The sequence below is a fragment of the Saimiri boliviensis genome, chromosome 12 (assembly GCF_048565385.1).
Source record: "Saimiri boliviensis isolate mSaiBol1 chromosome 12, mSaiBol1.pri, whole genome shotgun sequence".
NCBI classification, from domain to species: domain Eukaryota; kingdom Metazoa; phylum Chordata; class Mammalia; order Primates; family Cebidae; genus Saimiri; species Saimiri boliviensis.
The window spans coordinates 59,278,506-59,303,406 of NC_133460.1; the positions used below are offsets into that span (position 1 = coordinate 59,278,506).

At 49.0% G+C, this 24,901-nt stretch overlaps 1 protein-coding gene across 4 annotated transcripts in view; it reads left to right on the top strand.

Annotated features, from left to right (window-relative positions):
* TSPAN14 (tetraspanin 14) overlaps positions 1–24,901 on the top strand; it is a 66,111-nt gene that overhangs the window by 33,328 nt on the left and 7,882 nt on the right. For all 4 annotated transcript variants that reach the window (XM_074382490.1, XM_039478431.2, XM_074382487.1 and 1 more), the window contains 4 exons: positions 1,410–1,507; positions 17,681–17,731; positions 20,441–20,587; positions 22,164–22,334. In XM_074382490.1, the coding sequence (XP_074238591.1) occupies positions 1,427–1,507; positions 17,681–17,731; positions 20,441–20,587; positions 22,164–22,334 (450 nt within the window). In that variant the 5' untranslated portion in view covers positions 1,410–1,426. The remainder of the gene's footprint in view (positions 1–1,409; positions 1,508–17,680; positions 17,732–20,440; positions 20,588–22,163; positions 22,335–24,901) is intronic.

Genomic DNA, 24,901 nt, shown 5'->3' on the forward strand with positions numbered 1-24,901 from the left:
CCAGCCCTCCTGCGAAGGAGGAGCTGGTAGGTGAGTGGTGGTGTCCAGGCTGTGCCTGTCAATTCCACACCGTGGGAGAGGTAGAGCGGTCACAGGATCTGTTTCCAGAGGAGTGTGGTTTCATGTCTCTTCTTGGCATTTCATTCTCAGAACATTGCAAACCAGCAACCAGCCTGCCGTGGCAGCCTCACAGGAAGGGGTTTTGCAAGTAGCCACTCCTGGAAGCTAGTTTCTCACTGGCGGATGTGGGTGGGTCACCTCCTCACCTCCAGGGTGGCCTTGTCTGCTTTTGCCTTGGGCTGTGTTACTTTCCTCACCTGGGAAGTGGGAGGAGAGCAGGGGGCTGGCATGGGACCTCTGCCCCAAAGACCTCTGATCCTGTCCCTACCTGTCCACTTGAGGGACTCCCTTCTTCCCCACTGTTCAGCCACTGCACTGGCGGCAAGGGACCATGGAGGACTTAGGGGTCCTCCTGGATTGCCACTGGGGTTCAAAAAGGAAAGCAGTAAAGGTAGGCCAGGCCCTCAGAAAGTCCCTCAGAAATAGCACCCTCCTGTGGTAGGACCTCTCAGGTTGCTTTGGAGGTTAGACACAGAGAAAAAACTGCAGCCCCACCCTTCACTCTGCAGTTCACAGGGTGTTCCCCCCTAGGTGGTGTAGTACAAGCTTCATTACAGCCCTGGAAGACAAAGCTGTGGCCATGGTGGGTTGAGGTGGGAAGGCGGATGGCAGGTGAGGGAGGGAGCAGGGGATGGCTGCTGGCTGCTATGGCCTCCCTCACCTCTTGGAAGGCTGAGCTTCAGAGGTTCTCAGAAAATGTTGCATGAATGAGTGTGGGGACCTCATCTTGATGTTTCTTCACTGGGCACACCTGGATCATGTCCAGACCTGCCTGCATGTTCATCTCCCAAACGTGACTCTTTGTGGTCAGGTCCCTGTTTCTTCTGTTGGCTCTGGTGGGTGGAAAGAACATGGGCTTTGGAGTCCCCGGTCCTTGGTTCCAGTCCTGGGCTGTCATTGCTCTCTTGTACTTGGGCACATCATGTGACCTTTTGAACTGTTTTCTCAACCGTGAAGTGGAAAAAAATCAATTCCCAATTGAGAGGTGATGAGATCAATGTTTGGGAATGCTCCAAGCAGAATTCCTGGTACTTAAAAGACACTTAAAAAGCATCTTTCTTCCTTCCTTCACGAATCTCCCTTATCCTTTCATTTGTTTCTTTGGAGAGCCGATTTAACCTGAGTTTTGCATTACCTATACCTGGCCTTGGTAGCAGGCCTCTGCTTGGACTGGTAAAGGGACATGACAGAAATGATTGGGAGCTTTCTGACATCTGCATATGAGCAGGTTTGGGAGAGAGAATTTAACGCTGAGCCTGCCATCTCACCAGTCACACATTTCTCCGCAGATTCTGCTTCTCAGAAGATGCACTATTATAGATACTCTAACGCCAAGGTCAGCTGCTGGTACAAGTACCTCCTTTTCAGCTACAACATCATCTTCTGGGTAAGTGGATGGGAGCGGCCACATTCCCTTGTTTAGTCCTTCATTCAGTAAATTACGGTTTTTCACACACTCTTGATTTGCCAGATACTATGTAAGGCTCTGGGATAAGGTGGTGGGCAGGGTCAGTGAGCCCGGCCCTCACAGAACTAGTGGCGACTATGGGGATGGGGGAAGGCCAAAGGCCGAGGTGATTGAAAGCCACAGTAAGGCCAACACAGCCTTGGGGGTTCAGGAAGCCTGGGGCCCTGGCCCAGATGCCTGTCTGTTTCCACCACCTGCCGCTGCCTGTTCCGAGCCTGGGAGTGCCCCAGTGAGATATCAGCAGCAAGGTACTTTGTGTGTATCTGACTGTGGGCCAGGTCCTGTTTTAGGTTCTGGGAGGTGATACCAGACAAGGGCAATACAATCCTACCGTTGTAGTGCTTATGTGTAACCAAGAGCCATGTCAGCCTTCTGAGCAACAGAGCAGTGAGGGAGAAGCTCCTTGGCTAGGGTGCCCAGGGAAAGGCATTCTGTGGAGGTGACTTGTGGGCTGAAAACTGAGTACTAATGAAGAGGTGGCCAAGCAGGGGGTCTGGGGAAGAACGCTCCAGACAGAGAGCATGGCAGCTGCAAAGGGCCGAAGGCAGGAATGAGCTCGGTGTGTGCAAAGGACAAACAGAAGGCCATGTCGCTGGAACTGAGTAAGTGGGAGAAGGGACACAGGTGGGAACAGAGGTATGCAGGAGCCAGGTCACAAAGAGTCATACATGTCTCAATAAATAGTTGGAATGTTTTAATAATAGTGCTAATGCTTTAAATCATTATTAGAAGGCTTGTAAGTTAGGCGGTATGATCTGATTTTGGAGTGACTGCAGAGTGAGGGGATGGATCATGGTACCAGGTGGTTCTGAGATAGGATTTAGGGTAGAAGGGTACGTTTAAGTTATCTCATTGCCAGCCTCAGGGAGATACCATTTCCTTTGTCATTGACTGTCCTGGAGATGGAAGTCTTGGCCAGCCACCATCAGAGGAAGCCTAGACCAGATGAGAGCATGGAAGATGGATCTGTTGACTGAGAAGAGGAGAGCTGTGAATATTGAGCCCTAGGATGCTAGAGATTGGGTCAAGGAAGAAAGCCCACTCCCAAGTTGACTGAGAGTGAGTGGCCTGAGGTAAAAGGAAGACCAGGCGACTGTGTGTTACAGAAGCCTTTCAAGTGGAAAGGCATAGTCAGCCATGGTGCAGGGAGGGGAAGAAGGATGAGGACAAGACATTGGTAATGGCTTAGACAAAGTGGAGGTTATTGATGACCTTGAGGAGACCACTGTGTGCTCTGGGTAGGGGATCATGGTGGGTGGATGGAAACCCAGCTGGAGTTGGCTGAAGAGCCAATGGGAAGTAAGGAGGTGAAGAGGGTGACTCTTGACAGTTCTTCCAAGAATGCTTACCTTAAAGAAGAGAAGAAAAACTGGACACTGGCTGGAGATAGTCAGTGGGTTAAGGGAGATATAGCATGTTTATTGCCAGTGGGATTGCCCCAGGGAGAGGCAGACATTGATTCTGTGCAGGAGGGCCTGGGGACATGATCACGCAGGGAGGCTTTTAAAACCATGGAACATAGTTTATGAGTATCTGCGTGGGGCTAGGCGGAGAAAGAAGGACAGAATGAGTGACCATGACGTCACATTTTGCTTCTACTGCAGATTTGGCATTTTCTAGTGGGACTGGACCTCTTAAAACAAGGCAGACTTTACTAAGCCTTCCCTGCCTCGCAAGCTTGATTTTACAGCCTCATCTCCTGGTGATTTATCTGAGTGTGTTTGGGGATTTTCTGTCCTAGAGAAATAAGGTGGGATTCAATGGCTTGGTCTTTTAGCCCACGCCTTTTCCTGTGCTCAGATAACTTTGCACTAACAACCACATCTTTGTCCCTGAAATAGGGCATTGCCAGGTATTTGATGTGGTGCCTCTGGGTCTCTCTTAATGTGAGGGTCTGTGCTCTATCCTCATGATGTATGGCTTCTCAGAGCAGCATTGGTCCATGTCTGGTGAGCCCTCTGGCCTTACCTGTTGTTCCCTCCACCATCCCGCACACCCAGCCAAGTGTGTGGTGGAGGGTCACTGAGCTAGGCAGGCAGTCTGACACTGGGCACATGGACACCCAGACGCTCCCCTTTCTGGGTGTGCTGCTTGGCTTTGTGCCGTGATCTCCGACTCTCATCTTGATTTCTGCAGCTAGAGCAACACTCTGCCACTGCTTCTATGGCTGAGGGCCTTGATACCTTTGTTTCTTCAGAGGGTCTCAGGAGAGAGTTTTGGACATCAGGTAGCTCTACTAACTTGCCCAGTAACACATTTGCAGCACTATATTCCAGTAGTGGAGTGTATGAATCCAGCTTGGTAGCAGGTCTGCTTGGTGGTTGAAGTTGCTGCAGCGTTTTGGGGATTTTGCAGATTTCCTAATGTGTGTGTTGAAAGTTAATTGTTTTTCAGTTAGTGTGCATTGTGGCAGAACAGGAAGGAACAAACAGGAACAGTCAGGAAGACCAAGCATGAGAGAGGTTGGGAAATGAGAGTGGAAGGTGAAGCACTTTGCTTAGGGAAAAGCTGCTGGTCCCTCCCCACTAGGTTCCTGGTAGTGATGTGCAGTCTTCCTCTGCACTGGAGATGCCAACGTGGGGTAGGACCTGAGACTGGGGTGCACAGCCCTCTGGGAAACTCACAGTGTGGCAGGAGGGTACCAGGCTGGCTCTGGACCCCCAGGGCCTCCCTGAGCTGAGTGACCTGGATTGGATAAGCCTCAGTGTTTTCCTTGTGAAAGAGCACTCTCAGCTGCCTAGTGTCTGCCTCAGGTTGCTGACAATGTGTAAAGTGGAATGCCCAAGCCCTTACCTCTTCAGATAAGTTTTCTTTTTTTTTTTTTTTTTAATGGAGAAAATATAAAAGTAGGTTAATTAAATGAACTCCATGTTCCCACCATCTAGCTTATTTGATTTGTATTCGCCCAACCCACACTTTGGATTATTTTGAAGCAAAGCCCAGGTAGATGTATTTTGTTTGATGAATTAACAGGGAGCAGTGGTGCAGAAGGATTGCACTTGCTGATGGTGGACACTGGGCTCAGCAGGCAGGTTTGGGCGGAAGGCAACTTGTTGCTTCCGTGACCGGTTCTAGGTGTTGGGACAATACGAGGTTTGATTTAGTAGTTTGCCCACACTTAGAATTATGTTCACAATAGCATTCTTTATAGATAAATACCCTTTGGTCACTAACAGATTTTTTAAGCTCTCTTTCTAACTTCAGTTTTCCCAGGGATTGTTAAAACGTGCTTGGGATGAGAAATGTACATGCCACTGATGTTTGCATGTCTGTTCTGGACCTCTTGGTTTACAGAATGAGAATGGAATGGGCTGTATGAAGTTCTTACCACAAGGATGTTAGGGAAAATATGCTTCCATGCAATGTAGCTTTTTGAGAGCGCTAGCGTTTTTTACTTAAAAAGTCATTCTTTGGTTGTGCTAGACCTGTTGTTAGTGCAAAATTTAAATGCAAATCAAAACCACAATGAGATACCACTTCATACCCATTGGGATGGCTATTATTTTTTAAAATAGAAAATAGCAAATGTCGATGAGGATGTGGAGAAATTGAAACCTTTGCACTCAGTGAAAACGTGAAATGCTGCAATTGCTATGGTAAACGGTATGGTAGTTCCACAAAAAGTTAAAAATAGAATTACCATATGATCCAACAATTCCACTTTTGGATATAACCAACAGAGCTGAAAGCAGGATGTCGAAGAGATATTTGTACACCCATGTGCATATTTATAGCAGCATTATTTACAATTGTCAAAAGGTAGAACCAACCCAAGTGTCCATCAGTGATTGAGTGGGTAAACAAAATGTGATATATAGATGTAAAAGAGCTTAAAAAGGAAGGCCGTTGTGTCACATGCTACACCGTGGGTAAACTGTGCCGAGTGAGATAAGCTAGACACAAAAAGACAAATACTGTGAGATTCCACTTATGTGAGATACTCAGAGTAGTCAGAATCATAGGGACAGAGGTAGAATGCTGGTTGCTAGGGGCCGGTGAAGGGCACATTGGGGAGTTGTTGGTTAATGAGTACAGAAGATCTCACTTTGACGTGCAGAGGAAAGGAAGCTGGGAGAGGCGTACAATGGAGGAGTGGCATCTGGCCCGTTGTCTTTGTTCATTTATACCCCCGACTGGTTCCACAAAACATTTGAACTTTTCTGGGTTTGCCGAGTGAATCCTCCAGAGGGATGATTCAGACGAAGTCCGCAACTCCAGGGTTGCTTTCCCACACAAGCATTGGCTTTAATCTGCATGCAAAGGTTGGATAAAGTCCTTGCCTGGATCTGCTTCAGAGATGGATTAAAACTGAAGAACTGAGACCCCTTCTAAGTAGACTGTAGGCCTGTGTTACACAGGAGAGTCCTCTGCTTGTCCTTTAGTTAAATTTTTTTTTTTAAATACCATTCTGCCATTGGCTTTCTCAGTGACTTGGGTACATCTGAGCCTACCCTTGTATAATGTGTGAATTTGCCACTGTACAGCCTGTTTCTGAGTGAGATGAGAGCCATGGACATTTGTGCTCTGTGACCAGTGTGGCTTGAGGCCTCTTCCTTCAAAGTCACAGATGCCTCCTCTGAGTAGGGTGAACATGTAATCTAGGTTCAAATCAGGAAACTTTTGAGAGTAAGAGAGAGTTTACTGAGAATTTTACCAGAACAACAGGTGTACCCTAGGCCTGTCCTGTGTAAAACTGGGCATGTGGCCTCCCTGCCCAAGAAAGGGAAGACAAGCCCAACCAAGGTGGAAAGGTCAGCTCTCTTCCCCTACCCCTGTGTATGGCATCTTTGCAGGTGGGGTCTTATTCTCTTCATCTGACCTTTATTATGCTCCTCTTTGTAGAGGACTTACCACCTCCCAGGATAGTCTGCTGTTCGTAGGCTTTTCTGACTGATGGAGAATTGCCCTTATTTGACTTGAACTCGTGTCTGTGGTATCAGACCCCGAGCCCTGATCCCTGGATCTTCAGGCAGATGATTTCTTCACTTCCATCTTGGTAATGCAGTCAAAAGGGAAAAGTCTAGAGTTTTAATAATGTGTATGGTGTATTTTTGTTTTCAGTGTTGGGAAGATGTCCCTTTTTCTCTTTAAGTAATATTTAATAAACTTTATGAAATAATTCATAAAGGCTAAACAAGGCATCCCAGGCTTACTGCATTCCCTCTTCCTTGCCCCAGCGTCCTGTCTGCAGGCACACAGTTTTATATCCTGTGAGCAGTATCCTTGCAGTCTTGAGATTTACACATCAGCATCTACTAATATAGAACATTCCAGGTTGCAACATTATTTTTCCAGTTGTATTTTTAGAAATTCCCATATTGGACATTTAGGTTGTTTCCAATTTTTTTGCTATCCTAGATAAGGATGCAGTGATTAGTTTGTGTAATACACATTCTTCCCTTTAGGGAAGGGAGGGAAATTATTCGCTGAGATAGATTCCCTGGAGTGAGATTAAATGGATCACAAGGTGTGTACATTGTTTTGACTGCCTGACATATAGTCAAAATTACATCTCCAGAATGATTGCCCCAATTCACAGAAAATTGACTGTCTTTTGGCACAGAGAGGGTGTGTGTGTGTGTGTGTGTGTGTGTGTATTTCTGCATTTAGACTTGCCAAGGCAAAGGGCAAGGATTGCTTAATCAGAAACTCCACTAGAGGCCGGGCGCGGTGGCTCACGCCTGTAATCCCAGCACTTTGGGAGGCCAAGGCGGGTGGATCACAAGGTCAAGAGATCGAGACCATCCTGGTCAACATGGTGAAACCCCGTCTCCACTAAAAATACAAAAAATTAGCTGGGCATGGTGGTGTGTGCCTGTAATCCCAGCTACTCAGGAGGCTGAGGAAGGAGAATTGCCTGAACCCAGGAGGCGGAGGTTGCAGTGAGCCGAGATCGCACCATTGCACTCCAGCCTGGGTAACAAGAGCGAAACTCCGTCTCAAAAAAAAAAAAAAGAAACTCCAGTAGAACTTAAGGAGTGGGGCCTGTGGTGCTGATCCCTGCGGGGCCTCAGCCCCTGATCTCCCCCACTTAGGCAAGTGTGAGGCTGGGACTGCCAGTTTGGGATTACTGAGGAAGGCATATTTGAGGTGCTCTGAGATTATTGCTTGGCATGTAGTACTGTTAAATTCTTGCAGGTACTTTCAAGTCCACGTAGCTTGGTGTGCTTGTGTACCTCTGCCTCCTTGGCTGGTAAATAATCAGCATGGTATAGTCTACAGGAGTGATTTTTCTTATTTGTACTTTTTTTCTTTAATGGAAATCCTTTACATAAAGATTACCTCTATTGATGTTTTATAAAGATCACCTTTATTGATATCTGATAGAATAACATTTATTCATTTTAACTGTACAGTTTGATGACAGCTGTACATGCCACATAACCACCATCATCACAATGGAGATATAAAACATTCCCATCACCCCAGAAACTTTCCTTGTGCCCCTACAGTCATCCCCACCCCATCCCACATCTTCCCTGGGTGATGGTATTCTGCCTCCTATTTGCTATAAATTAAACTCGTATCTGATGTTTTTTAGTTAGGTGATGCTTTCTCTATTTTCTCTTTTTAATTACTTTTTAAAAATCTTTTGAAATTATTTTTTATTTTTTAATTATACAACATACATAACAGAAAATTTGTCATTGAAACCATTTTAAGTGGATAGTTAATTAGCATTAAGTACATTCACATTCACCTTGATTGCTGCTCTTAATTTTATAATTCCTTCCTTTCTACTTTGGGATTATTTTGCTTTTTCCTAGCTACTTAAAGTAGAAGATTAGATCACTGATTTTTAGATCCTTTTTTCCTAATATAAATAGTTGAAGTTGTACATTTTCTGCATCCCAGACATTTTGATATGTTTTCACTTGATTTTGTAAAAATATTTTGCATATGCCTACTCTATGAAACTGTGTCACCTTCCACCCTCAGGTTAACTTCAAAAGTTTCTCCTTTTATTCTAGATTTTAGCAATTTTATACATGCTGGTATTGTTTTATTTGTGTATATTCTGTTTGAGGTTCATTGGGCCTTTTGAGATTTGTGGGTTTATTGTTTTCATTAGATTTGGGATATTTTAGCCATTATGTTTACAAATGTACACCCCGTTTCTCCCCTTCCTGCTCCGATTTTCCTAGGACATTGTTTATCTAGGTCACAGAGGCTCAGTTTAGTTTTTGATTTTGTTGAGTGTTTTCCCTCTCTCCTTTAGTTTCTGTGGCTTTGTCTTCACTTGACTGCTTTTTTTCTTCTGTAGTGTCTCATTGGCTGTTAAACCCATCTAGTGAAGTCTTCATTGTCGTGGACCGTCCGGACGGGTAGGCACGTCTGCCCGGGGGTCTCTCGACCTGCAAGAGGGTCCCAATACCTGGAAGAGGGAGTGCGCCTGGAAAATTAATAAAGACAGAGAGAGAGAAAGCGAGGCGTCTGGAGGGCTGATAGGCCGTCTGGAGGGCTGATAGGCCGTGCCTAAACAGCAAATTTTATTTTTCAAAGGCCAGGAATAAATACACTTTCTTGGCTCTGGTTTACCTCATAGCAAGAGGAAATGCAAATGTATACCTTACATGGCCTATACAATAGAGAAGTCAGATATGCAATCAGTGGTTGTAAAAAGTAACAGAATTTCCTGTAATTACAAAGCTTGTTTGCATCCAGACATTATTCCTCCTGGCTGCAGGTATCTCTGGTTTGATCTTGTTTTAGAACTGAGATGTGAAAAGGTTTTCTGGTTTTGCTCATCAGAATATCTTTTAACGGATTCTCCTTTGTCTACTCCTAACTCAACTTAACTCAACTTCCCCATTCAGGAATCTCTGAGTCAGGAATCAAAGCCATCCCTTATGGTGGTATTTGCTTTGCAAATATCGACAGTTAAGCCATTAGGCAGTCAGGTAAGTAAAGAAAAGGTTAAAACTTATTCTTAAAGAGAGAGTCATAAAAAGGTTAAAAGCAGGAACCGGTTGCCGGTAGGGGGTTACTCGGTCTAGCAGCAACGCATAGTTTTAGGCCCAAAGGATATTGTGGTTGATATTAGAAACTGATCATTCATCTTTCAGTTCCTATATTTCCGGATAGCTCGACTGCCTCCAATAGGAAACTGTGTTTGGGATCAAACTCACCGTATAGTGAGACTCACGCCTTTTAGGGGTCTCACACGGGAATGTTCCCCACACTTCATTTCTAATATTATGGTTTCTATTGCTAGTAGTTACATTTGGGTCTTTTTTATGCCTCTGATTTCTTTCCTCATCATATTTATATTTTCCTTTAAATCCCTGAACATATTTGCAATATCTGTTTCGAAGTCATTGCGAATTCATCTTCTCTGTCATACTTGTGTCTTTTATTTACTGATTTTTTTCTCTTGTAGCTCACTTTTTTCCTTTTCTTGACTATTTAGTAACTTTTGATTGAATGTTAGTTATAGTTTTTCCACTAAGTATTCTTCCCTAACAGTATGAAGTCTTTTGTATCTGACATCTTTCATTAAATATCATAAGTGAGATTCATTCATCCAGTTGTATATAGTTGTAGATCATTTATTCTTGTTTTGTAGTAGTCTATTGTGGGGATATAACATTTGTGTTATTTACAGTTTTAGGCTATTAAGACCTGTTTCAGTGAAATAAAAACATACTGGCGTTGGAGACCTGAGTATAGGGGTATCCCGGGGTTCGTGTGGCTGAGCAAGAGGAAATCCTATCTTTCGTCTCCAGGTCCACATGGTTTTAGTGTGATAGTTTAGTGCTGAGCTTGGCAGGCTATGACTTGCAGTTGAAACCTGGCCTTTCGCCTGTTTTTTGCACATACAATTTTATTGGAACACAGCCACACCCATTCATTTACGTATTATCTATGGCTGCTTTCCCATTATAACAGCAGAGTCGAGTAATTGCTATGGGGATCATCCAGCACACAAAGCTGAAAATATTTACTGTTTGGCTTTTCACATAACTGCTGACCACTGCTTTAGTATCTTGGTTTTCTACTCACTGTTTATCACTGAACTGTGCCAAGGTTAGGGTGGGGGTTCCCTCTCTCCCAGGGGTGCTGCCTGTCACTTCTCTTGAGTGGCTCTGCTCCCTCTGCCTTCCTTCCTTTCCAGGGCCTTGACACAGGTTCCTGGGCAGGGCTCAGTGGGGCTCAGCTCCTTGTTATCTGGCAACACAGAGACAGCTGTGGAAGCCGCTTATAGAGAGTCCTTTGCACAGTGCTTCCCCACGCTGGGGCCTTCACATGGGTTCACTGGCTCTGCTGGGAGGGCACATGTATTGCTTTTTCTCAGAACCACCCTTCCGGCAGGAGGAAAAGCTGGGGTGTGATAGCTGTGTGACCCTGTGCAAGGCACCTCCTGCTCTGGATTCTTGTTTCCCGCTGTCATAAGGAAGCTGAGCCCCAGCATCCCTTCTGGCTCCCAGACTTCCCAAACTCCCACTGACAAGTGGCTTGGTTCAGACTTTCAATGTAGGACTGGTAACTGCAGCTCTTGCCTTGACCCACTGGGCTCTAAGGGCCTGGTTGGGTCTGGGGTCCGTACCCTGTGGTGCTTTTTGACCTCAAGTTCAGTTGAATCATCAGCATTTCAAGTGGCCACAAGTATCTCTGTTGTTCCCTGAAGGTCCCAGGCCTGGATTCGGGATTTCCTATTCTGGAGAGTGCCAGGACGGTAGGGTTTCCGTCTGGTGTAATTTATGATGGCAAAGCTTAGCCAGAGGGAGGTACATGGGTCCTTGGAGGTCATTGGTCTCCTGCTGCTTATTTTGCAGGTTGGCAGACTGAGGCCAGGAGAGGGAGGGCTTCCTCGAGGCCCTGACTCTGTGAGTTAGGGATAGAGCTGAGTCTCAGTCCTGGCTTCCTCCACTCCCTGCTGTTTTCTTTCCAAAATCCTTTCCCACCTCACATGAAAAGCCTCCAGAAGGCCCTGTTTCCCTAAGCTCTGCTTCACTGTTGTCTCCGGAAGCCCAGTAAAACAGGTGCTTCTGGAAAGGAGGACTTTGTCTTAGGACAGAGGCTGGTGCTGGAAGTAATTGGGGGTGGAGTACAGAAAACCAATGTCGAGAGAAGGAGACTCAGTGTCTTCAGGACAGCAGATGCTTGTGGCATATCTTTGAACGCCCCCCCATGTCTCTGCTCTGCCTGCCCTGCAGGAGGGCATGGCCACCTTGAGACTGGCTCTGTGCCTGGAGTAAGCACGTCACATAGAATCTTCTTTCAGTCTTTACAACCTTCCTGTGACCTAGGAAAGATCATCCCTGTTTTGTAGAGAACACAGGCTCAGAGAAGGTCTTATGCTTGCATGAGGCCCTGTCACTAGGCAGCTGCAAAGCAGAGACTGGACCCAGGGCCGGCTTTGTTCAGGGGAAGAGGCTCCGTGAATGTCAGCCTGAGTCAGCGTGTGGATTGTGCAAGACCCAGAGGCCAGCAGGGCAGAGCCTGAGAGTATCGCCTGCTGCTCGTGGTTCCCCTTGATCTTGCTGAGGAAAGGCCTCTGGGGCCTGCAGGAGTTGCCAAGTGCTTTTATACATGCTTAAATGAAATCCTGCCAGGAGCCAAGGCCATTAAATCATGGGTGAGAGGCTGCCTTGGACCTGCTTGGAGCTGCATCTTTCGCTTCCAGTTCAGCAGGGCCTGGCTGGGTGTCTGCACTTCCTTTGTGACTTGATCGTGCTTGAGTAAGGTGCCACATGCTTATTCATGTGGCAAGTGGATTTCTTGTGTCTGGACTCCGGCTGGAGCAGCCCAGAGTGCCCCAAGAGGACCTTCTGCCTTCTTTCACAGGGACATTTGCCTAAGGTGAAAGGTCAGTGTTTAATCTTCCCAGTGACCCACAAAGAGGCCCTGCTGCCTTGTCCACCTACCCTGATTGGGACACAGAGTGGTCTCACCACATGACAGTGTGGGTCGTTTGGCTTTAGAGTTGCACAACCCCAAAACCCTCCTGGGGAACTCCTACATCCCCGGGCCCTTGTGTGAGTGCCCCTGTGTGGAAGGCTTGGGCTGATGCTCATTCTTCCTGGCCTGAGCAGCTGCTCTGTGGGTGGTGAGATAATGTGTTGCCAGGGTCAGAGGCATCTGGGTTTGGTTCTTAAGTCTGCCACTAGCTAGCCATGTGACCTTGGGCAAAGGACCAAATTGCTCTACATTTGAGCTTTCCCATCTGAAAAATGAGGGTAATTGGGCCAGTGTTATGGGACATGGAGGAATAGCCTTCAGTGCATTAAATGTTTAATGCAGTGCATAGCTCCCAGGAAAGGGCCATTATTTGCGGTGACCACAGCAGTCTAGGTGCTCGCTGGTCTAGGCAGATAGAACGCTGGCCTCCTCTTCAGTTTGGCTGGAGCTGGGCCCCGTTCTTCAGTAGGGTCATAGGAGGGAGACAAAGAAGGTCACTTGAGGCTGGAGGGCACTCAGCTGAACCCTCACTCCCAGATGATTGGCAGCCAGGGCTTACCCGGCCTGGCCCCACGGACCATCTGCTGCGGAGTTCCAGGGAAGGGTTCTGTTGGGGTGAAGCGGGCCGGTGACCCGGTTCATTCATGGCACTGTTATGTGAGCGCCCAGGTAGGTTACTCTATCTGGTCCTCCCTCAGTCTCCTGGTCTCTGAAACCAGGATTGTTGGTGCTCAGAGCTCCTGCCCTGGGCCACTGTTCATTGAACGCATGATCTGACATGTGACCCCCAAGTTCTTGTCTTTCCGGCGTGAGTTAACTTTAGTTCTTCCTTTAAAATAGAATGGAAAACAACACAAGCCCTTGTTCTTTTTTTATTTTGAGACGGAGTTTCACTCTTGTTGTCCAGACTGGAGTGCAGTGGCGCAATCTTGGCTCACCGCAACCTCTGCCTCCTGGGTTCAAGCCAGTCTCCTGCCTCAGCCTCCTGAGTAGCTGGCATTATAGGCATGCGCCACCACGTCCAACTAATTTTGTATGTTTAGTAGAGGCGGGGTTTCTCCATGTTGGTCAGGCTGGGTGTGGACTCCTGACCTCAAGTGATCCTGCTCACCTTGGCCTTCCAAAGTGCTGGGATTATAGGCATGAGCCACCATGCCCAACCAAGCCCTTATTCTTAGAGCTGAGAGAAGGAGAACTGCACATAGTGGTGAGGAGCTGGCTTCCCCAGCCCACAGAGAGTCAGCCAGGGCTTTCCTGGGGTGGGGGACCTTGGGAAGAACAGCAAGCTGGGGAGGGTGTGGTCTGTGGGCCATATGCAGAGTGGTAAGTGGCCCTGTGTGTGGGGAAGCGGTGGTTGGAACAAAAGTGAGCAGGAGTGGGCCCCTGAGGGTGGAGATATGAACTGCTCTTGAGATCCAGGGTCTTTTTTGAGAACTTGTGCAGAGCAAAATTCCTTTTGTGAAACCAGTCACCTCTTCCCATTGTATCTATTTAGTCACCTAGGAGGACACTTAGAGCAGCACCTCAGCATGAATTCACAGGAACCTATTAATATAGATGGAGCTGAGGCTGGTTTTTTGTGGGTGGGGGAGACCTGGTCTCACTCTGTCACCATTCAGGCTGGAGTGCAGTGGCACAGTCTCAGCTTACTGCAGCCTCGACCTCCTGAGTTCAAGCATTCCTTCCACCTCGGCCTCCCTGATAGCTGATAGTACAGACATGGGACACCACACCCAGCTAATTTTTTAAAAGAACATTTTTTAAAAATAAGATGGGGTCTTGCTGTGTTGCCCACGCTGGTCTTGAACTCCTGGGCTCAAGCAATCCTTCTGCCTCAGCCACCCAAATTGCTGTGAGCCACTGTGCTCAGCCTGAGGCTGGTATTAATGTGGGAAATGATAGAAGTCAAAGTGAGAGAAGGGGTGAGCTGTGAGGTGCAGTGGGGAGGAGACAGGAGAGTTCCAGCAGTGGTTTTGTTGAGTGTTTTTAAGGTGGACTCTTCTCTCCTGTCTCATGTGGCACCAGGGGATGAGTGGACAGTTCAGAGAATGAGTTAGGCAGGGGCTGGAATGTCTGTTGGGAATGCTGGATGGGCTTGTTCTGCTCTGACCGGAGGCAAATGCCCCTATGTAGAGCTTGACCATGGACCTGGGCCAGGCTGGGCTTTTCTTGGCCCACATTTGCTCTGAATGCCTTTGGATCAAATTACACCTGGAAAGGTGCCTGAGGGTAGTAGCTAGAAGGACCCAGGCAAGCACTGTCCTGGTATTGGGCCCTGTGCCTACTCTGGGGCCAAGTCCTCCAAGTTATTGGGCTGCCACTCTGAACAAAACAGATAACGTCTCTGCCCTCGGGATGGCTTAGCTGGGGATCTGGGATGAGTGCTTCAAAGAAAATCAAGAGGAGGTCACGTGGGGGATGGGGAGCAGTTCCATGCAGAGTGGTAAAAGGAGGCCTTGAATGTAGTGAGGGAGGCGCCAGGAATGGATATGAAGGAAGAGCATTCCAGACTTGGGGAACAATGTCCAGGCTCTGAGGCAGGGGTGAGTTTGATGACTTCAAGAAACAGCAGAAATGCCAGGGTGGCCCAGGGAGTGGCGCTGGAACAGGGAGGGGGGAAGGAGATGTCATGGGAGATGTGCACTGAGCCTGGCTGCAGAGGCCTTGGGGGCCATGGCAGAGGGCATGCATTTCATTCTAGGTGTGCATGGGAAGCCACTGCAGAGTTTCCAGGAGGGGAGTTCCTGGTTCTGTATTTTCGAAGGATCAGTCTTGTTGCTTGGGGACCCATGCGGAGCCTTCTGTGGGATCCAGACGAGTGAGTTGGATCTTCTCCCCACTGCCCGGCATTTTGGTCTTGGCCCTCCCTGGGCCCCAGTGCTCTGCTTTTGTAAAGTGGAGCCGAGGCAGGTGGGAGTAGAGACTCTGGAGGAAAGCTGGTCGAATGCACTGTATATTTGGAGGCAGAACCAGCAGAGGGTCCTCTGGGGGAGTGTGGGGCAAAAGAGGAAGAAGACACCAAGCCTGGGGTCTGGGTTTTCTCTCTTACACTGGCTGGGTGGATGGTGGTGCCACTGAATGAGTTGGAGAAGAGTTGTGGGGAGCTGGATTGGGGTTGGGGGACCAAGGCTGCATAGTGGGGCATGGTGAGAGTGAAATATCATTAGCTGTCTTAGGAGGACAAGTGAAGTAGACGTTAGGGTGTTTGACTCGGGGCATGGCCACGACTGGAGATCTGGGTGTGCCAGTTGGCAGTGTACAGATGGTATTTAAACCTTGTGAATTACAAGATCTTCTAGAGGGCTCAGGGCAGGGTGAAGTGAGGCCCACCAGCATCTAGAGGGGTCTGAAGGAGGCGGAGGAGGAGCAGGGAGGAAGGCAGCCAGGGGCATATGCTTGGGGTCCCCGAAGCAGAGTGTGTCAGTGGAGTAGTTGGAGGAAGGAAGAATGACCAGCTGTTACCAGTGACCAGCCAGATACCATGAGAAAAAAGTCTTTGCCTCCAGCTTTGGCAAGGAGGAGGCAGGTCGCTGGGGACCTTGAATAAGGTGGGTGGGGCTGGAGCTCAGCATGCCAGTGTAAGACACCTGGAGAGAGAAAGGAAGCAGTCATGCATTCCATCGAGAGAACCCTTCCCAGCTGGTCAGTTTAAGGGGAGGACCAATAATCGGGAAATGGGTGTGGTGTGGTAGAAAAGATCAGGAATGAGCCCAGGGAGCTCTGCCCTGCATGGTGCTTTATCCAGTACTTGAGACACGGTATCTGACACTCGGGATGTACTCCATGAATATTTGTTGAACGAATGAGTGAGGAATGAATGAATGAACTGAGACTTGGGATTCAGCCCTTCTCCCCACTGCCCGGCATTTTGGTCTTGGCCCTCCCTGGGCCCCAGTGCTCTGCTTTTGTAAATGGAGTGATTGGTTCTTGGTAAGGCGTCTTCACTTACTGTTCACAGACCATTGTGGGAGCCAGCAGTGGGAAGCTATGAACCCTCTGAAATTTCATACAAAATACCGGGCATGTGTGCATTTTCTGAAGGTGATCTGTGATCCAGAAGAGGTTGGATCACAGATCACCTTCAGGTTGGGCGAGACTTCCTGGGGCTTTTCTTGAGCCTTTTCTTTCCATTCTAGTCCTGGGGCTAGTTATTGAGTAAAATAGGCAGAAGTGGCTCAAGGCTTGAGAACACACTGAAAAACTGATAGTCATAGAGAAGCGTGGTCCTGTTATTTATCGTGAGATGCTGATAAATGGCAGTGAAATGCCAGTGTGGTATAAAGTTTTCACAGAAAAACAGGAGGCAGCTTTATTAGCGGAGCCCACAATGTGTTTTGTTCTATATGGAAAAGTCCTCCCTGGTTCAGGAAACTGTGTGATGTATTTGGATGGGCCCCTTTCTGTTGTGGTGCACATGGGGTGTGGGTTCCTGCAGGTGGGAGGTTGGGGTTGGAGGTGCTTCTCTTCTGGGGTGAGCTCATTGCTTAGAGCAGGCCTGTTTTCATTCTCTAGCTAAAAACCCAGCCTATCCTGAGCACAGGTGCGCCCCCTGCTCAATATAGATACCTCGGAGAGGAGGCTCAGCCCTGGCCAGTGGATGGCCTGGGCCGCTGGGTGGCTGCTTATCTGTGCCTGGTGTCTACCTCCAGGGCTGGAGAGCTGGCACATGTGGCAGAGGTGGTGCTGGTCTCTGCTTCTCCCTGTCTTCACCCTGTGGTGGTACCCAGCCCTGTGCAGCCTCATCTTGCTTTGGAAACCTCTGAGGGGACCTGGGGCAGCCCTCACAAGGGGTGATGTCTTCTTATACACCAGATAGTGCACTGATATGAGTCAGGGTTGCAGAAAGGGGAAGAAACAGGGCACAGCCTGATGTCTGTGACCCATAGTCTCTCCAGGGTGGAGTCTGCTCTGAGATCTTTTCCTGTTCCCCTCCCCGGGTCATGGGGTCATCTGAGTTTGAAAGAGTTTGTCCAGACATTCAGGAAGGTGGGTTCAGGTTATCTGAAGAACCTCAATGCCCCTTTATTCTGCCATTGCCAGCCCCTGTCATCTGCAGGGCCCAAGGGGCCATGTGGGATGTGAGCTAGGAGCATGCTCTGCCCGACAGTGTGGACTTCGCTCTATGAAGCATGGTCACAGTGCTGGTTTCTGACCTAACTTCCTCTCTCTTTCTCCTCTGCCCCTGCTTAGTTGGCTGGAGTTGTCTTCCTCGGAGTTGGGCTGTGGGCATGGAGCGAAAAGGTAGGTATAACTGTCACAGGACGCTGAGCTTCAGGCAGCCAAAACCAGATTCATTGGACTTCATTTTCCCCTCCTCCAGTCTGTTTCCTGACAAGCGTTTCTCGTGCAGTGTCAAGGTGTGTAGTTGTTAATCTTTACAGATACAGCACCTGCCTACTCTGCCCCCATGATAAGGTCGGCTGCTGGAGGCAGGAGCTGGGCTGTTTCGGTTTTGATCTCTGTGGATGGAGAGAGCTCAGCTCTTGCCTGCAGCTGTGCCCAGGGCAGGCATGGGGCGACCCATGTCCCTGAACACAGACATGCTTATTGTTGAAGCTCTTATCCTCTTGGTTGAGAGAGAGCAGGGAGCAGGGCTGGATTATGTGCCCCCAGGATGCCCTGTGGGGCAGGGGTGGTTCTTTAAGCACCTCTGTACCTCCTTGCCCAGCCTCAGGAGGAGAGGGGAGGAGGGGAGACCTGGCTCCTACTGTCTGGAAGCACATGGGGCAGTTGCAGCTCCAGGAAGGGGATGAAACTGGAGTGGGCAGGGTGGGGCTGTGCTGCCACTTGTTGCCCTGTGGCACGGGTGCCGGGGAGGCGGTAAGGGCTGAAAAGAGCTAGGGAGGGAAGAGGGGAGGGAAGCAGTAAGGTACAGCAGGCCTGGCCAGAAAGAGTCAGAACTAAAGCTTCTTTTAGTGTCTTGGGTCCAGGACTTCTTCCTTCAGTGGAACTTACCTTTGCTTTCAGCAGGAAGAGGCAGGAGAGCCTGCAGGCTTTCCTGCCATGGTCTTAGGTGTGGAAAAGGCCCACCTTCAAGTTTGGGCACCTTCAAAGTGGCCTGTGAACCCCTAAAGGGCAAGTGCTGGAGTGCGATGTCCTTTTGCCCCAGTGACCCAGAAGCAGGTTCAATCTGTCTCACAGCGCCACCGTGTGGCTGCCCCTGGGACTGCAGCCACCTTACTGGGTGTGGCCCTAAGTGTGAAGCTGGCTACTACGATTCCTTTGAATCTGTCCGTCTAAAATAGTTTAAAAGGCCAGAACCTAGTTTAGAGAGACTTTATTCAAGCACACATGTTGAGGACAGGCCTACCCAAGAAGCACAAATTCCAAAGAATGGAAGTCAGCCTTCCTGCTCGAAGTGTAGACGCTTGGGATCATTTATCTGGACAAAGCCAAACAGAGCCTCTGTTGCCCAGGCTGGAGCGCAGTGGCTTGATCTTGGCTCATAACAACCTCTGCCTTCCGAATTCAAGAGATTCTCATGCCTCGCCTTCCTGAATAGTTGGGATTACAGGCGTGTGCCACGACACCCGGCTAATTTTTGTATCTTTTAGTAGAGATGGGGTTTTGCCATGTTGGCCAGCCAGGTCTTGAACTCCTGGCCTCAAGTGATCTGCCCGCCTCAGCCTCCCAAAGTGCTGGGATTACAGACATGAGCCACCATCCCCGGACACCTATGTACATCTTAATGCATAGTCATAATGTTCTGATTAGTTGAGGCAGCTTTCCGGAAAGGTATGTTTAACATTCCATGCTGTAGATGTAATTGTCCCTGGTCTTAGATGATACCTGATCTGAGTCAGTAAAAACAATGAAGGAAGCAGTTAAACTATAGCAGAGATCAGTGACTGGAAGGGGGGCTGTGGTCTCTCCTAGTCCCTTACCTAGCGGGAACAAAGAGGAGGAGAGTTCAACCATAATCTAAGAAACAGGATTGCAAACATGCTGTATGATTCAGTCTCCAGGGCTCAGCTTCCCCCTTGGCAATTTACAAACCCTACAGAACTTTTCTCCCCATTGTGTGATGGTTTGTGTTTAAATTGAAATTGAATACAAAACAAAATTCAGCCCTTCTGTCTCACTAGCCACATTTCAAGTGCTCCACGATACCTATGGCCAGACAGTGGGGGCATAGTCTAAAATACCTCCATCAATGTAGAAACTTACGGGCAGTGCTGCTTTGGCCTGCCCCCGGGCGTGTTTTCCCCAAGAATGTTCATATTGAAGCTGTTGTCCTCTCAGGAGAGCAGTGTTCCTCATTAATTAGGTGCCAAATTGGGGGACTAACAAGGTTAGCCACCTGGATGACCAGTTTGACCACAGGCCACAGGGCTCTGTTTCCCTCCAGGCCTGGAATAGGCACCCTACAGGCTATGGAAGAAGCCTGGTGGCTGCCTGGGAGGAACTCACAGCCTACGTGGAGGCCAGGAATACTTTCTGGGACCTGAGGTGGACAAGAATCTGCTGGTCAAGCTGGGCGCGGTGGCTCAAGCCTGTAATCCCAGCACTTTGGGAGGCTGAGGCGGGCGGATCACGAGGTCAAGAGATCGAGACCATCCTGGTCAACATGGTCAAACCCCGTCCCTACTAAAAATACAAAAAATTAGCTGGGCATGGTGGTGCGTGCCTATAATCCCAGCTACTCAGGAGGCTGAGGCAGGAGAATTGCCTGAACCCAGGAGGCAGAGGTTACGATGAGCCAAGATCACGCCATTGCACTCCAGCCTGGGTAACAAGAGCGAAACTCCGTCTCAAAAAAAAAAAAAAAAAGAATCTGCTGGTCAGAGGGGTCCCTGAGGGCATGGATGGGGCCAGACTCTGGCCTGGCTGCTAACAAGACTGAGCCTGGGAAGGCAAGTCCCTGTTTTCCGTTCCACCTGCACCCCCCAGGGTGGCATCCTTGATTCCCTTTCCTGGCCAATGCTGCCCTGCTTTCTCTGTCTCTTTCAGGGTGTGCTGTCCGACCTCACCAAAGTGACCCGGATGCATGGAATCGACCCCGTGGTGCTGGTCCTGATGGTGGGCGTGGTGATGTTCACCTTGGGGTTTGCCGGCTGCGTGGGGGCTCTGCGGGAGAATATCTGCCTGCTCAACTTTGTGAGTGGCCACAGAGACAAGAGTGGGATAGGATGGAGGGGGATACAGGTTCTGCTGGGCAGGGTTATATGTTACCTGGCCAGAGCAGGGGCAACTCTTAGAAGCCTCCCCCAGGCCCCTGCCTGGGAGCAGGAGGTAGCCCTTTGCACCCTGCTGTCTAGAGAAGCTGGTTCCTCACCCAGGAGAATTGGGTACCCTCTGGGTTTTAGCCCTTGGCGGGAGGAGTCAACTGCCTGTAGGCAGGCTCTACTCCCTGCTCCTTTGCCTTTTATCTTCCTTCAGAAGTTCTAAAAGAATTGTTTGTCTGCTCCTCTCCTTTGCCCTTCCTGACTAAGATCAAAAGATGTTGCAAATAACCTTAAGAAATCATTTCCCTCCTCTAAGGATGTGTGAGTCTGTTGGATGTACGAGGCAGAATCCCAAATTTCCTGGCAGAACTGCAGATTACTAAGAGTTTAGTTTTATATTTAAATATAAATTCATTTTTAGTTGTATCCAGTTAAATAACACCTGGTGGGGAAAACACGTTATCATATTTTGCAGTATATTGTTTGGTGACTTGATTAGGTCAAGCTTTCTCTTTCCTGGACTGAATTTTAAAAGCAAAGCTATGGGGTTTTTTTCCTCATTTTTTTCTTTGATGTTTAGCATGTTGCTTTTCTGTGAACAGAGATTACATTTTGGCAGGCCTTGTGTGCGTGTGTGTGTGCATGTGTGTTTCCTTTTTCTTACTTTGAAAGATTACTTCAAATTTGCCCGTTACGGCAAAGCTGCTTAGTGTCTTGTATGGCCAATGATAATGGCTGTGAGAGCGCAGACTGCAGGCTAGGAGTCCGCCCTGGTGGCATGTGGACCTGTGGCAGCACTGGGCCCTTACAGAATGCCACCACTGCTAGTGGCCCGGGGCAGTTGAGCTTCTGGAGGGGTCTTTATGCAGCTGACGATCACATAGCTTCATTCAGAGTTGGTACAGATAACACTGGCACTTCCAGAATTGTAAAGAACCCTGCCAGGGAACTCTGATGGCCAGCATGAACTATGTGACCTCAGGCAAGCTATGTACCTAGTGACATAGTCATAGTTTTCTCATCCCTAAAGTGAGGTGACAGATACCTAGGTACTCAATGGTTGTGTGAGGGGAAGGAGTCATCACATAGTGTCTGGGGCACAGCATCTGTACTAAAGGAGCCGACACCCCAGGATGCCACCCTGGGGGATCCAGGTGGACAGCCATTCATTCCTGTAATAGGGTTTCCTCCTTGTCCAGGAAGGAGGGCTGCTTCATAGGAAATGACTGACACATTGGCTTGGAGCTTTCTCACATTTTTTCAGTAATTTGACTGTTACCAGCAGTGTAGGGACGTGGGCAGGGACAAATAGCCCCTCTTTACAGATGAAGCGAAGTTGCCTAGAGTCACCCAGCTGCGGGATTCTCAGGGCCCCGATGTGAGACTTTCGGGTGCAGAACCCATGCTCTGCTGCAGTGGTTCTGGGTCATGTGGAGTTGTTGGTGGGGGTGCGGGGCGGGCAAGGTCAGTGGGGTGGTGACTACTGCTCCCGTCCCCATCCCCTGCAGTTCTGTGGCACCATCGTCCTCATCTTCTTCCTGGAGCTGGCTGTGGCCGTTCTGGCCTTCCTGTTCCAGGACTGGGTGAGGGACCGGTTCCGGGAGTTCTTCGAGAGCAACATCAAGTCCTACCGGGACGACATCGACCTGCAGAACCTCATCGACTCCCTTCAGAAAGCTGTAAGCACCTCCCAGCGGGCCCCTGATAGAGCATACTCCTCCCTGAGGCCTGCTGTGTGCCCGGAGCTGAGGCTAGCAGGGGCGCCAGGCCTTCTCTCCTGTGGGTTTTCTGCAAGCAGTTTGGCGGACAGCAGAGAGGCCATGGAACAGGCCACCCAGCCTCTGGTTTGTTCCACTTTGCTGGCTTGTGGTTGCCCAGCGGGCCAACCCTTTCCCATTGTGATTGGGCAGGCAAGTCCAGCTGCACCCAAGGCCACCCGCCCCAACGTGTTGGGCCCTCCTCTTTGGGACCTAGATCTTTTCAGTCCTGCCCAATGGCCCCTTGGGCTACAGTCCTCCTTAGGCGCTGCATACCATGAGGCACAGCTCCTTCCCCCAGGCTTATGACTCACTGTCTGAGGCTATTCCTGCCCTCTTCCTCCCTGGGACCTTTTCCCCTTCCTGTTTGAGAAGGCAGGGCTGCCTGGAGGAAGCTTTGTCAGATCTAGCGGAATGTGACCTCCCTGGAATATGTCCCCAGGGGTTTATCTAAGCAGTCCCAGGCTGTGGCTTTTACTCCATCTGGTCCCCATCCCCCTTATTCCTCTCCTGTGTGGCTGCACCTGGAGGCTTGGGCCATAGCTGTCCCAGCCCCCCAGGGAGGAACCCCCTCCCTGGCCACGTCAGCCTGTGCAGTGCAAGGCTCTTGTTTGATCTTTACGCTGCCAGAAAGCCCAGCTTCTTTAAAAACTTTTCTTTTTTTTTTTTTTTTTTTTTTTTTTTGAGACAGAGTTTTGGTCTTGTTACCCAGGCTGGAGTGCAATGGCGCGATCTCGGCTCACCGCCACCTCCACCTCCTGGGTTCAAGCAATTCTCCTGCCTCAGCCTCCTGAGTAGCTGGGATTACAGGCACACGCCACCATGCCCAGCTAATTTTTTTGGATTTTTAGTAGAGATGGGGTTTCACCATGTTTACCAGGATGGTCTCGATCTCTTGACCTCGTGATCCACCCGCTTCGGCCTCCCAAAGTGCTGGGATTACAGGCTTGAGCCACCGCGCCTGGCCTAAAAACTTTTCATATGGAACACTTTGGTTTTGCGAAGACAGTAACTTAGAAAACATTAAAAATCTATGATTCACTCTCATTATTAACCAAAATTTGTTCACCTTTATTTCATGTATTATGGGATCCGGCAAAACCCATTTATGGGACTGAAGATTCTGCCTGTACTGTTATTACTAATGTGTGTCAGTCTGTGAAAGCCACCACACCCCAGCCCCGTTTGGATGCCTCTCCCTTCTCTCCTGTTCAGTGCCATCGTCCTCTTCATTTCACATAGCCCTGGCTTGCTGGTCTCCGCCTGCTTAGGTTGTGGTTTGGACCTGCACTGTCTTAAAAACATAGTAGTTTTCTCCATGGACTTCTTTTCTTTTAAAAATGAAACTTCCTAGAGGAGGGATTCAGTAAATTACAGAGCTTCCTTGGGGTGAAATTTCAGGTAATCACTAAAGCAAGTGGAACAGTAGAGGTGTCAGGGGAGAGGGTTTACCTGAGAGGTAAACAAAATAAAAAACCAGAAATCACTGTTGTCATTTTTTTTTTTTTTTCCCGTGACCAAGTCTTGCTCTGTCGCCCAGGCTGGAGTTCAGTGGTGCGATCTCAGCTCACTACAACCTCCGCCTTCCAAGTTCAAGGATTCTCCTGCCCCAGCTTCCTCAGTAGCTGGGATTACAGGCACATGCCACCATGCCTGGCTGGTTTTTTTTATTTTTAGTAGAGACGGGGTTTCCTCATGTTGGTTAGGGTGGTCTTGGACTCCTGACCTTGTGAGGAGTTGGCCCGCCTCAGCCTCCCAAAGTGCTGGGATTACAGGCATGAGCCACCACGCCCGGCCAGCTGTTTTTCTTAAAATTCTTAGAATTCGCTTGTGAGTTTCTCCGGGAGGAAGAACACTGCACACTAGGAGGTGTTCTCTTGTGGTGAGAAGAGGACCACGCCAAGGTGCCGAGGGGGCCTGCACGGAGAGGAGGCCACTTTCCTCTCCTTTGAGGAGACTGGAAGGAGGAGTCTCCTTTGAGGAAACTGGGAAGAAGGGCAAGCTCCCTGCTGAGGAGGGCGAGGGCTGGGTTTGTCGTGCCCAGCAGTGGGGCCAGGGAGCTCCACTGAGCCAGCCATATTGGGTTAGATTGAGGAGGCACCGTGGCCCTGGAGATACCTTCACTGCCATTTCATTTTTATTTATTTGTTTTTATTATTTTCTTTAACACATCAAAAGGGCAGGCTCTCTTCACCCCCCTCTCCTCCCCTCTCCCCCCCTCCCCCCTCCCTTCCTCCCTCCCTCCCTTCCTCCCTCCCTCCCTTTCTTCCTTCCTTTTTCTTCTTTTTCTTCCTTTCTCTTTCTTCTCTCTCTCTCTCTCTCTCTCTCTCTCTCCTTGCTTTCTCTTTCTCCTTTTTTCTCGCTCTCTTTTCTTTTCTTTCCCTTCTTTCTGATTGGGGGCAGAGGGGTCTTGCTGTGTTGCCCAGACTTGTTTCCAGCTTATGGGATCAAATCATCCCGCCACCTCAGCCTCCTGAGTCGCTGAGATT